Source organism: Scyliorhinus canicula, chromosome 8 (genome assembly GCF_902713615.1).
Source record: "Scyliorhinus canicula chromosome 8, sScyCan1.1, whole genome shotgun sequence".
Classification (NCBI taxonomy): domain Eukaryota; kingdom Metazoa; phylum Chordata; class Chondrichthyes; order Carcharhiniformes; family Scyliorhinidae; genus Scyliorhinus; species Scyliorhinus canicula.
In genome coordinates, this window is record NC_052153.1 from 128,482,276 (window position 1) to 128,496,014 (window position 13,739).

Genomic DNA, 13,739 nt, shown 5'->3' on the forward strand with positions numbered 1-13,739 from the left:
GGCCATTTAGAGGCTGAAAGCTCTTCTGCTCAGAGATGCAACTGGCTGAGGGCCTCGGTAAACTGTCTGGCTCAATGAGGGATGTGACTCGGTACCAGGCTGACCTTGATGAAGTTCTGCGGGAAATGTCCCACTCTCAAATGGGAATGGGCAAGGCACTGCACACTTTAATGTGGCAATTATCCATCCACTCTACCAAGCTGCCCATGTCCTTTTGATGTTCTACACTACCTTCCAGTTCACAATATTTACAAGCTTCATGTTGCCTGCAAATTGTGAAACAAGGCTCTGTACACTCAATTCTAGGTAGATGGAGTGTGAACCTGCTGTCCTCTCTCAAGATGCCAGCATTCATCCTCCCACCACTGCCTCTCCCTCAGTGCAGGGTCACCTGTGTTCTCCTCGTTTGAAACGCAGCAGCATTCACCAGCCATGTTACAGTGACAAGGGTAGCATGGCACAGGAATACTGGGGCAGGCAAAAGCACATATAAGACAGGTGCTAAGGGAATGCACAAGGATAATTGGCTGATATTTGCATGCTGTTAGGAATGGTTTAATTTATAATTTTGGTTTGGAATGTTTGTTTTGAGTTTGTATTGCAGTCAGTGTCCCAGTGGCTACTCTGCTTTGTCCTGATGGGAGATAGTGGGGTGGACTGCCACAGAATGAAGGCTTCATGACTGCAGCCAGGGTACTGAGTATTAACCTGTCTGAGTTGATGAGTATCGCCACACACCAGCTGGACTGGAATCCCTTTTGGTTTTGGTAAATTTCAGAGTTGACGGGCGCGATTCTCCGCTCCCCAGGCGGCGTGGGAGAATTGCGGGAGGGCCCCCCGACAAAATTCACACCCTCCTCGATTCTTCACCGTTTCCCACGGTGAACGGCAATTCTCTGACCCGGATGGGCCGAGCGGCCTGCCGTTTCCCGGCCGTGTCACGGCGGCGGCAAACACACCTGGTTGCTGCCATCGTGAAACGGGAGTGAGAAGCCCGTTTGGGGCTTGTAGGTGGCCTAGAACGGAAAGAGCACCACGACTGTGCTCGGGAGGGGACAGGCCCGCGATCGGTGCCCACCGATCGTCGGGCCGGCGTCCAGATCGGACGCACTATTTCCCCTCCGCTGCCCCGCAAGATCAAGCCGCCACGTCTTGCGGGGCGGCTGAGGGGAAAGACGGCCACCGCGCATGCACGGGTTCGTGCTGTCAGCGTTATGACGTCAGCCACGCATGCTCGGGTTGGAGCCGGCCAACCTGCGCATGCGCGGCTGATGTCATTAGTAGCGCCAGCCGCGTCATTCTCGGCGCGACGCCCCCGCGGCTGAGATTTACGGAGTGCCGCTCCTAGCCCTGCCGGGAGGGGAGAATAGGGGGCGAGGAGCGGCCTCCGAGGCCGTCGTGAAACTCGGCCCTCCCGATTTTTCCCGGGAGCGGAGAATTCTGCCCGAGGTGTAGAACCCACAAAAGTGTGCAATCAGAACTCTGTACCATTGGAAAGCCTGCAATCCTCACAGTCATGTGTGTTTACTCTGCCTGCTGTGTTCAGGAGGAGAAAGGTATATGTAGTCTGCTCTCTTGAGCAGAGGGTGTATGTGATCTCCCTGAAACAACAGTGGACAGCAATGCGTAACTCTCTATCATCTCTCATTGCAGCTGGCAATCTCAGAAGTACTGGAGGAAAATAATCATATGCACCAAAAAGCCCAAAGACAGTAGGGTGAGCTGCTGGGTTAGTTTGAGAGAGCTAAGTGTGCTTGAAACTATTTAGACAAGGTGAGATGAGCAGGCTAGTGAGCAGGTAGGCACTTGTGGTTGGCCTGACTAACTGGAAACGTTCAGGGTAGCCAGCTAGACGAAGCAGGAAATATCAGCTTTTACCATGCAAGTGGGTCAAGATTGGGCAGATCAATCAAGATGAGTAAAGAGACTGGGCGGGCTTATATTGCTGTTTCTAAGTCCCCTAACATGCTTGTTGACAATAATGCTGAACTGCGTCTACTCACATGATCATGAATACAATAAAGAAGAACAGCACAACTGTCAAACACAGCAACAGCTGAAGTGAACATCAATGATTAGGGAGAGACTCAGGGTGGAACCGGGACCATTGGGCGCAATTAAGAAAATGGGTTGGGAGGGATTGCTGGGTGGGGCAATGCAAGCTGCTAAAGGGAGCACAAAAAACAGGTTAGATCAGTCTGGGGTAAGTTGCCGAAGGGAATGCAAGGAACACTGATCTAGCTGCTGAGTGAAGTGCGTGCAACAAGTTACTGAAACTTTGGGATAGTACAGCCGAGAAGATAAAAGATTGACATGGATTGCACATTGGGAACCAAAGCACAGCAGAAAAGAACTCAGGCAATAGTTCTATTCGGTGCCATCATCCTTAAGATAAGCCTCAAATAAGGGAATAAATTGATTTGGCTCTAGACATCTGAGCAAGGATAAGGTCATATAGTGTTACTTGATAAGTCATCATGTAATCAATATATTCCAGCCTTGAATATGAGCTGGTAGCTTGTTGACAGAACAAGAATTTTTCTGTGCCAAATCTTCCACATCCTGCTGGATTTTAATCAAAGACGCTTTATTTTCAGTATTTGTGTGTGTGTATATATCTTGCTATAACATCAAAAAATGGTTAAAGCATAGATGGAGGCTATTTAGCCCACAGTCTCCTGCTGGCTCTCTGCAAAAACATTTCAGCGACTCCACCCGTCCCTTCCCCTATAGCCCTGCAAATATTTTCTATTCAAGTGCTTACCTTGATATTTTTAAGAGCTGCAATGGATAATGTATCCAACAGAACTATACAAATGTATCCATGCTCAGTAGATATCTACCTGCAACCCATCAGAACAATGATGGCAGTGAATCTTCCTGCAGTGAACTTTAGCCCCGCAGAGCTGCACACTGGAAATGTGAATCACAATATGTCCACCTGATAAATTAAGTGTTTTTCCAACGTGTCTGAACAATGCCTAACATTTCCATTGCATTCCACACCCAAGTTACCATAACAAATATCTACAGCAAAGTGGGTGAAATTCCTCTTGCTGTTTGCTTTTATAACAAAGGCTCAGTGGATACTAAATAAAACTTTCTGTTTTGAACTCATGCCAATCTTTTCACTAAAATTATTGACAAGAACCCTTGGTGACTACAGACGTAAGAGATTCAACATCGACAACTGACTGTGAATTAGTCATTTCATGGCATTTAAACTGAACAAAAATCAGTAATCGAGCAGCCGCTTCCTTAAGGTGAATGCCTATTGAGCCAGAGTATTTAAGTGTAAAAGAATCCTACTCACCTTTAAACTTGAAATAAATGGATTATTTTCAGGATGATTAATTACAAACTCTAAGGCTCAATATAGAAACCTTACATTGTAACACAAATCCACTTTACGCTTTCAAAACATTGATTTCTGTTTCCAACCCCGATCTGCAGCATTAACTTCCATTTCCTTAGTGGCATAGCTACTGTTCATTTTTTTACAGAATCCAAATACTCTCAGAAATGAGTCCTTCATTAGTAGCTCATAGAGCCACACCCTTCCCAAAGGAGTGAGCACACACCTATGCTGCTGCACCTCATCTTGCTCCACCCATTGCCCACCTCTCCAGATGGGTTTTGTGGTTCACATCTGTGAGGTTATGAGAAATGTAAAGCAAGCTCTCACTCTCAATGAACCTAAGCCGAATATTGCCCACATATTATGAACATACTATCAGGCAATACTTCAGGCTATAGGCTACAAAATAGTTACATTACAAGTAATAGAAAACACTAGCAGTAAACAATACATCAGCTTCCATTAATTTAAAATCTTCTTAGATGTATTGCATGATTCTTTAGTTGCAAAGGTTTAAAACCAGTCTTCCCAGACCCTCGTCTCCAGCTACACAAGTCCAGAAACTTATAAACCTCAATATTTAATGAATTGATAATTTGCAGGAATTAGATTACAACCACAACAACATCTTGGCATTTATATGTGGGTATGATTTTTCCGCTTCACAACACCAGAAACGAGAATCGCGATCAGGTAGAGAATCAATGGAAGAAATCGGTTTTGCGCCTGCCGTCGATTCTGACGCTATGCTAATGATGCCTCGCTGGAGGCAATATCAAAGTTTGCACCGCATGGTAGTAGATCCATGCAAATCGTTGATTTGTATGGATTTTAATATGATTAATAGCGTGGACACTTCATGTTCCACCCCGCCGCGCAATGCTCCACCCCTCTAAAGAGCTGGTCATTGACTTCAGGAAGCGAAGTATCGTACACACCCCTGTCTGCATTAATGGTGCCAAGGTGAAGATGGTTGACAGCTTCAAATACCTAGGTGTGCACATCATCAACAAACTGTCCTGGTCCACCCATGTCGACTCCACGATCAAGAAAGCACAACAATGCCTATCCTTCCTCAGGAAATTAAAGAAATTTGGCATGTCCACATTGACACTTATGCACCATAGAAAGCATCCTATCTGGCTGCATCACAGCTTGGCACGGTAACTGCTCGGCCCAAGACTGCAAGAAACTACAGAGAGTCGTGAACATAGCCCAGTCCATCATGAGAACCCGCCTCCCATCCATCAACTCTGTCTACACCTCCCGTTGCCTTGGCAAAGCGGGCAGCATAATCTGCCTGGACTGTACACTGAACAATACATTTCACTATACCTCAGTACACGTGACAATAAATCCAAATCTAACCTAATCTTAGGCGGAAGTCGCACAGGCGCAAATTGGTGCAAGTATTTAAAAGCGGGATCTGGGTGTCAAGGCAGGGGAAGGGGATCGAGAGGCTACCAAAACTCTGAAAAAGCCTCATAAAGCCTCATAAGGTGTGGCTTCCCGGGCCAAGGACAGCAGCGGGGAATGACTTGTTGCCAAGTCTATAGATTCGGGGTGTCACCCTTGGGATTGGTATTACAGTATGTGTTTTAAACATAGACTTCTGATATCCTTGCAAGCTCCTGGCTGCTCACTCTGCTGAGTGCTCACTGTGTCCTGTAAATGTTCAGAGAGCCGCTGGTCATCTGGGAGCCTCTCAGGCAATCTGGAAGCCTCCCAGGCTGCCCTTCATACCCCAGCTGTTTTATCAAGGGGATGGGTGTGGCCAAGCTCAGTCAGTGGACCACCAGGTGTTGGCACTTCTCAGAAGTGCTGCCCCACTGGACAGGAAGCAGGCAGAGCTCACCCCAACCAGAGGACACCTGCACCATGTTTAGTGCCATTCTCAGGGCAGAGGCCTCACCAGTGACCCCCATCCCTCAAGATCACCAGCTGTCTCATCCTGGTGACTGAGCCACTGTCTGGAGTGTCGCAGCAATGTCTATGTGGCCCTGGTATATGGCTGCATGTAACGTGGCTGCCCTGTCTTGTGCCTCAGCCGCCACCCGTACAGACTGCTCCAGGCCTTGGACACCCTGACCCATGGCTGATATCATCGCACCCAAAGCCTCCCGGGGGACTGCCAGGGTGCCAGACTGACATTGCCAAGGTACCCGTGTGCCAGGTTGCCCATGCCAGGGATCAGGCCGGTGGTGCCTTGCCCTTAAGAGGTGAGACCACGGTGGGGTGACTGAGGGGGCCGAATGATCGAGCTGACATTTTAAAATGGTGCCCTATCCGTGAGTCATCTTCCTGCACTGGCGAACTGCGTGCAGCAAATGAAGAAAGTGCTGCCTTGGCGGGACCTTCCTCACTGAGATCAAAAGAAAGATAAAGCCCCATTAAATAGCGGTTTTGTTCTCCGCACTGCAGGCACTGAGAAACGTCCCACTAAACACACAAAACGGGACTCTGTTTTTGTCCCTTTAAATCGCACCCTACATCTCTTGCATTCATCCATAAAGTTGTGAGAAAGGAAATACTATTTCTATTAAGCATATTGAATCTCGCGAGATTCAACAGCATCATTACATCACCAAGTCAAAAACCAGGCCCTGTTATAAAACAGATTTAACGTGATCAGTCCCTTCTCCTAAATAAATGTAATAGGCTTGAACCTTCTGAAGAATGGCAATCCCATCAAATTATCCAATTTCCTTGCACTGGAGCTCCACATTTCTCACCCAGACCTCCAATCCAGCTTCTGAGAAATGTGGAGCATACCTGCTCCTGGAGACCTCTCCTAATAATGTGGGAGCATCAGGGAAACTGAACCATGACCCCAGGGATGTTGGGGAGGTGGAATATATTGTGGGATCCAGTGGTGAATTGGCATTCAGTGGTATGGTTAGACAGGAGTTACAACTGCTTTCAATCCTTCCAGCCTTTCTTGGGTAACAACTCTGTTCACTAAGTCATAACTGACTAAGTCATAACCAAAGTCTCCGACTTTAAAATCAGAATTTTGGAGGGTTCCATCACATCTGTGATGGTGGGGACCTCAGGAATTGACCAAGGAGGATCATTCACTTGGGCCTTCTGGCTACAGATGTTTCAGTCTCATCTTTTGCATTGATGTACTGGGCTCCCCATCATTGAGGATGGGGCTGTTTGTGGCCCCTCCTTCTCCAGTTTATTAGTTAATTGTCCACCATTCATTACTGGATCTGGTAGGTCTCAGAACTTCAATCTGATAGATTGGTTGTAGGATTGCTTAAGTCTATCTATAGAATACTGCTTCCACTGCTCAGCAATGCATGAGGTCCTGTGCTGTAACTTCACCAGGTTGGCATCACAATGGAGGTCAATGTGTTTTGATGCCAATAGTGCCAAAATAGCCATTTTTTAAACTGAACTGACAGAAATAGGTGCAATGAATACTCTGAATTATCATTTGGTGACGTTCCTGATGAATATTCCGCAGGTATCTTTCTGTGTGGCCAGAAGTAGAAGAAAATGGGATCCCTCCAACAGGCAGAACAAGAAAATTTGGAAATCCATTTAAAGTAAAAGGCTTTCCTGCCCCGCCCAAAACAACACCAGAAAATCCTGGCTGAATTTGTGTGGAGTGGAATTATTGCAGTTGGCCAGTGACCTCTAAAAAAACATGTGCACACTGAAATCAGTGGAATTGAAACTTGGGCAGGTTTTATGATAGGTTTAGTGATTTATACAGCCACTTTATTGTCTAAGCAGTGAAGGATAAAATACTCAGAAATCACATGAGGACAGAGTCAGTCTGTACCTTCACTATCAAGCCTCATGTATGAAGAAAATATACATGTACACAGTTCTGGAGGGTGAGTGCCTAACAATAGCTATTTTCTTCAAGAGAGAAGTGAAAGAAGGCAAAATAAAAATATAAACACTATTGTGGGATTCAGCTCTTAGTTCTTCGGCAGAACACACTCACACATAAATCTCATTTTGACAAGCACGCAGACAGGAAGTGTAAAAATCAGATGCAAGGGAGTTCCTAACATGCACAATAACACTGAACACATCAACCTAGCAACCACTGACTGTGGTGGATCATTAAAGCTCAGAAAGGAATTATAATTATAAAACTTATCACTGGCACACAAGGATAACTACAAGCAACAAGACTGAAAAAACTAATACAAATCCAAAAATGCTGGATAACCTCAGCATATCTGACAATATCTGAGGAGAGAGAAAAAAAGAGTTAATGCGCCCGATTTAATCAAATGGGAACAGAGTCCCACAGCGAGCGCATTTAGCCTCGCATTCCCCCCAGCCCCAGCCCCTTCTAAGTGGTGCCCCATTCCCCTTGGATGCTCACATCCTCCCCTGTCGCTCCTCCCTTCATTCCATCCCTCCACCCCAACTTTCCCTCCAAGGGTCCTACCAGCATCAGTACAGGGTGTTGACCCAGGGCAGGCAGTATCAGAGGGTCTTGTCCACAGGACGGGGGATGATGAAGACTCGCTATGAGATGAGCTCTGGTGCTCTTCAGCATTTGGCAAAGCCTGATTGCTGTCTTCAGGATCACCTTCCACTGTCCACCCAGGTGATCCCTGCATATATGCTGACCATTCTGTCTCATGGATCCATATATTCTTTGTGGTGGTGGTACGGTTATGAAGATGATGAGCGGTGATGTCATACTCATTGGGTAAGCTGTCATACAAGGCGGCCTCACACATCTGGGCCTGTTCCCTGCCACCTCTGACGGTGACCCCAGGTGGAACGTTCAATCTTCCTGAAGGCCCTGCCCTGTTCCATCCTAAAACACCACCCCCCCTCCCCTCCCCCAGCCCATACCTAACACCCTTCAAACAGAGGATTGAGGCAGGTCGGAATGTTGGTGAAAATGCGTTTAATCGGGACTATATACATTATTGTGTCCTGGCCCCTACCTCTAACCTATGTGCTGCAGCCGTGCCCTGGCACATGGGCACCTTGGCACTGCCAGCCTGGCTCTTTGGCACGACCACTCAGGCACCTGGCAATGCCAAGATGCCTGGTTTCCAGGTCGACCATGCCAGGGATCCAGCCCAGGGGTGGCTGCCCCTGAGGTGGGGTGGAGGGGTTCTTGAGGACTCTTAATAGGTACGTTGGGGCAATGAGGAGGTCCTGGAGGCAGGGGTAGGGGTTCGAGAGATTGGAGTGGCATTTCAAAATGATTCAGCTCGTCGCTGCAGGAAATGAGGTAAATACAGCCTCGGCGAAGCATTCCTCACTGAGGCCGTTTGATAGCTAAATCGTTCTCGGTACTGCAGGTGGCAAGAAATACCCCACTAAACGTGATTAAAACAGGACTCTGTTCCCTCCCGTTAAATCAGGCCCTTTATCTCCGGCCCTCAAGCCTGCATCTACAATAGACCACACACAAGCTGGACTCTCATGAGCTCTACTTCCTTGGCTTAATATCCAGGATCAAATTTCAATATAAATTCTCCTGGGTCCACAAATATAAAAAACCAAAAGCCCAGATTACTCAACAACCTCAAAGCATTTCTCTTGTTCTGGAAACTATTCAACCAAATTTTCCAATCTGTCTATCAGAAAAACCAAACCTTTTTTTTGTGTGTATTTGGAGGCTCCACACTATTTGAGTAGTTTGAGAGGCACAGAGCCTGACTAGGCAGGAATGTAGGTCAAGGTTATATATTAACAGGGCTAATTCTCCAACATTCCTCTAACCACCAACTTCCCACCATAGTGGAAGAGCCTCAAATAACCACAAATTCTATTTCTGAAAAAAAGAGTTACTGGCTCGTTTGAAAAGGAGTTACTCATTTTAATTACAACTGCTGCTAATGGGAGACACTTCAAATTATACCACACAACTGCAAAGAGAAACAAAGTTCAATACTAAACATGTATCCTTTCCATGCTTATCTGTTCCAAGTTAATAGCATGCTAATGCATCATTCATCCTTCTTAACATATTTACACCTGATTAATGCCCCTCCCGATCTGTGGAATGGGATCAAAGTCATTTGAGCAAAAATAGTTATAAGTGAATACTTTGCCACACATTTTGTTTAAATTACTAAATGATTGTACTGTAAATAAACTTACCTTACTAGTTGAGCTGATTGATTTAGAACCTTCAGCCTTAGCAAGTTGACTAACCTTCGGTTTTTCCTTTGGGGAAGGGAGAAGAGCAAATTTCAGACCAGATACCAAAAAAAGTGCTGATTATTCATGTATTTATTTATTCAACAAAAAATGCAATTTGTTACAACTGAATTTCCAATTCGTCACATTTGGCTATGGCTAATGAACTGGACAACTCTGGCTTGGAGACCTGCAAGTGTATGAAGATATAATATGCAGAGCATCTAAAATATCACCAAGAAGCTTGAAAAACAAGATCAGTAAACAAGCAATACTAATTGTTAAAATGTCTATGTAAGTGATTTATACTTGACTGCACAGTATAATTATTGTTCCAAACTAGTTCTTTTAACTTAAGGAACCTGTAGAACAAGAAGAAGTTTGGGGAAACAAAACAAATGATTAACTACATAAGCAATACGCTCATTGAAAATCTGTTGAGATCTGTTATCATGAAATGCTTCGAGCGGCTAATCGTGAGACGGATCACTGCCAGCCTCCCAGACAGTCTTGATCCACTGCAGTTTGCCTTTCACCGCAACCGGTCCACAGCAGACGCTATCTCACTGGCTCTGCAATCAACACGCGAACACCTCGACAACAAGGACACCTATGAAGACTGCTGTTCATAGACTACAGCTCCGCCTTCAACACCATTATCCCAGCAGGATTAATAACCAAACTCCACAATCTTGGACTTGACCCCTCCCTGTGCAGCTGGATCCTCGACTTCCTCACCAACAGACCGCAATCTGTCAGGATAGGCAACAGTACCTCCTCCACAATAGGCCACAACACCGGAGCCCCACAAGGATGTGTGCTCAGTCCTCTACTGTACTCCCTATACACACACGATTGTGTGGCAACATTTAACTCCAACTCAATCTATAAATTTGCGGATGATACGACTGTGGTGGGCCGCATCTCAAACAACAACGAATAAGACTACAGGAGGGAGATAAATCACTTGATTGCATGGTGCACCGAAAACAACCTCTCTCTAAATGTTGGAAAGACCAAGGAACTGATCATCAACTTCAGGAAGCGCAGCATGACACACACTCCCATCTGCATCAATGGCTCCGAAGTGGAGATGGGTGATAGCTTTAAGTTCCTGGGGATCACCATCACCAACAGTCTGTCCTGGTCCACTCACGTTGGTGCAACTGTCGAGAAATTCCAATGACGCCTATTTCATGCGGAAGCTAAAGAAATTTGGCATGTCTGCATCGACTCTCACAAACTTCTACAGATGTGCAATAGAGAGCACCCTATCCGGCTGCATCACAGCCTGGTATGGCAACTGCTCAGTCCAAGATCGCAAGAAACTGCAGAGTGTGGTGAACTCAACCCAACGCATCACATAAACTTGCCACCCCACATTGATTCTGTATACACCTCTCGCTGCCTCAGGAAGGCAGACAGCATTATCAGAGACCCCTCCCACCTCGCATTGCCTTCTTCCAGACCCTTCCATCAGGCAGAAGGTACAGAAGTCTGAAGACTTGCACATCCAGACATAGGAACAGCTTCTTCCCCACAGCTACAAGACTCCTCAATGACTCCCCCTTGGACTGATCTGCTCCCTGTAAGAACACTATTCACGACACCCTATGCTGCTCTTGCTCATGTATTTGCTTTGTTTGCTTTGCTTGGCCCATTGTTCCGCACTGTAACCAATCACTGTTTTGTCGATGTACCATTTGTCAATTTGTCAATGTTGTCTGTTGATTATTCTTGTGTCTACTATGTACATACTGTGTACATTCCTCGGCCGCAGAAAAATACTTTTCACTGTACTTTGGTACATATGACAATAAATCAAATCAAATCAAAATCTTCCTTAAAACCAGTCTCTTTGAATAAGCTATTCATTGAGGTGGCTAGATATGTCACTGGAGACGAAAGGGATCAAGGGCTATGGGGAGAAAGCAGGATAAGGCCATTGAGTTGGATGATCAGCAATGATCATGATGAATGGCAGAGCTGGCTCGAAGGGCCGAATGTCCTCCTCCTGCTCCTATCTTCTGTGTTTCTATCCCTCCTACTATCTTGATGTTATTTATTTTTCTATTATGCCTCTGCAAAGTTCCTTGAGATATTTTGTTATGTTCAAAGCAGCATTACAAGGCAAGTTATTGTTGTTCTTATTATGAAACTATTTGCCACAGAGTCACACCTGGATCTGCCCACACCTATCTCAAGATTCAGCTATCTAAAGACGAGCCTGAAGAACAGAAGTATAGCTTTCCAAAGAGCAGTTTTCTGTTCACCCCCCCCCCCCCACCCCCTGTTTGAAATGGCATTGCCAATATGGAGCTGAAATTGGGAGTGAAAACACTGAGGGGTTGTTACAGTGTGGCTAGCTGATGGTGAAGCATTACTGTAACATGGAAAGAAGTCTTACAACACCAGGTTAAAGTCCAACAGGTTTGTTTCAAACACGAGCTTTCGGAGCACGGCTCCTTCTTCAGGTGAATCTGAAGAAGGAGCCGTGCTCCGAAAGCTCGTGTTTGAAACAAACCTGTTGGACTTTAACCTGGTGTTGTAAGACTTCTTACTGTGCTCACCCCAGTCCAACGCCGGCATCTCCACATCATGTAACATGGAAGGAATAGAATCTGCAGCCAAGGACAATATTCAGGTTGTTCCCCAGAGCCCCACCACCAGTTTTCACCCTATAATCCTGTGAAGATACTTTGGTTAGAAGAGGATATTGATAGAGACCCCAATACCAGCTCCTTAGGGCAGCCCTGTGCAACCAATGGCTGATAATGATATTCCTATGTACATTGTGGACGAAGGAACATTTCAGTCCATTTACAATTTTCCTTGAAATTCTAGACAGCATAGTTGGATGGAGACCTAAGAACAAAGAACAAAGAAAAGTACAGCACAGGAACAGGCCCTTCGGCCCTCCAAGCCCGTGCCAACCATGCTGCCCGTCTAAACTAAAATCTTCTACACTTCCGGGGTCCGTATCCCTCTATTCCCATCCTATTCATGTATTTGTCAAGGTGCCCCTTAAATTCACTATCGTCCCTGCTTCCACCACCTCCTCCGACAGCGAGTTTCAGGCACCCACTACCCTCTGTGTAAAAAAACTTGCCTCGTACATCTCCTCTAAACCTTGCCCCTCACACCTTAAACCTATGCCCCCTAGTAATTGACCCCTCATAATTTTGTAGACCTCTATCAGGTCGCCCCTCAATCTCCATCGTTCCAGTGAGAACAAACCGAGTTTATTCAACCACTCCTCATAGCTAATGCCCTCCATACCAGTCAACATCCTGGTAAATTTCTTCTGCACCCTCTCTAAAGCCTCCACATCTTTCTGGTAGTGTGGCGACCAGAATTGAACACTATACTCCAAGTGTGGCCTAACTAAGGTTCTATACAGCTGCAACATGACTTGCCAATTCTAATACTCAATGCCCGGCCAATGAAGGCAAGCATGCTGTATGCCTTCTTGAATACCTTCTCCACCTGTGTTGCCCGTTTCAGTGACTTGTGGACCTGTACACCTAGATCTCTCTGACTTTCAATACTCTTGAGGGTTCTACCATTCACTGTATATTCCCTCCCTGCGTTAGACCTTCCAAAATGCATTACCTTACATTTGTCTGGATTAAACTCCATCTGCCATCTCTCCGCCCAAGTCTCCAAACAATCAAAATCCTGTTGTATCCTCTGACAGTCCTCATCGCTATCGGCAATTCCACCTACCTTTGTGTGGTCTGCAAACTTGCTAATCAGACCAGTTACATTTTCCTCCAAATCATTTATATGTACTACGAACAGCAAAGGTCCCAGCACTGATCCCTGCGGAACACCATTAGTCACAGCCCTCCAATTAGAAAGGCACCCTTCCATTGCTACTCTCTGCCTTCTATGACCTAGCCAGTTCTGTATCTATCTTGCCACCTCACCCCTGATCCCGTGTGACTTCACCTTTTGTACCAGTCTACCATGAGGGACCTTGTCAAAGGCCTTACTGAGGTCCATATAGACAACATCCACTGCCCTACCTGCATCAATCATCTTTGTGACCTCTTCGAAAAACTCTATCAAGTTAGTGAGACATGACCTCCCCGTCATAAAACCATGCTGCCTCTCACTAATACGTCCATTTGCTTCCAAATGGGAGTAGATCCTGTCTCGAGCAAAACAGTTCTACGCAATTTTCCTATTTGCTTTCTAGAACCTGAATTTCAAAGATCATCATACTGAGTATATACTAAATGCT

At 45.9% G+C, this 13,739-nt stretch overlaps 1 protein-coding gene across 11 annotated transcripts in view; it reads right to left on the minus strand.

Annotated features, from left to right (window-relative positions):
• The window catches only part of cast (calpastatin), a 285,310-nt gene that overhangs the window by 181,036 nt on the left and 90,535 nt on the right, over positions 1-13,739 (minus strand). For 9 of the 11 annotated variants that reach the window (XM_038805231.1, XM_038805234.1, XM_038805232.1 and 6 more), the window contains exon 3: positions 9,455-9,520. The exons of 1 other annotated variant lie outside the window; for it this stretch is intronic. In XM_038805231.1, the coding sequence (XP_038661159.1) occupies positions 9,455-9,520 (66 nt within the window). Of the gene's footprint in view, positions 1-3,313; positions 3,569-9,454; positions 9,521-13,739 lie in introns of those variants that run through there. One more of the 11 variants, XM_038805230.1, reaches the window with a different exon arrangement.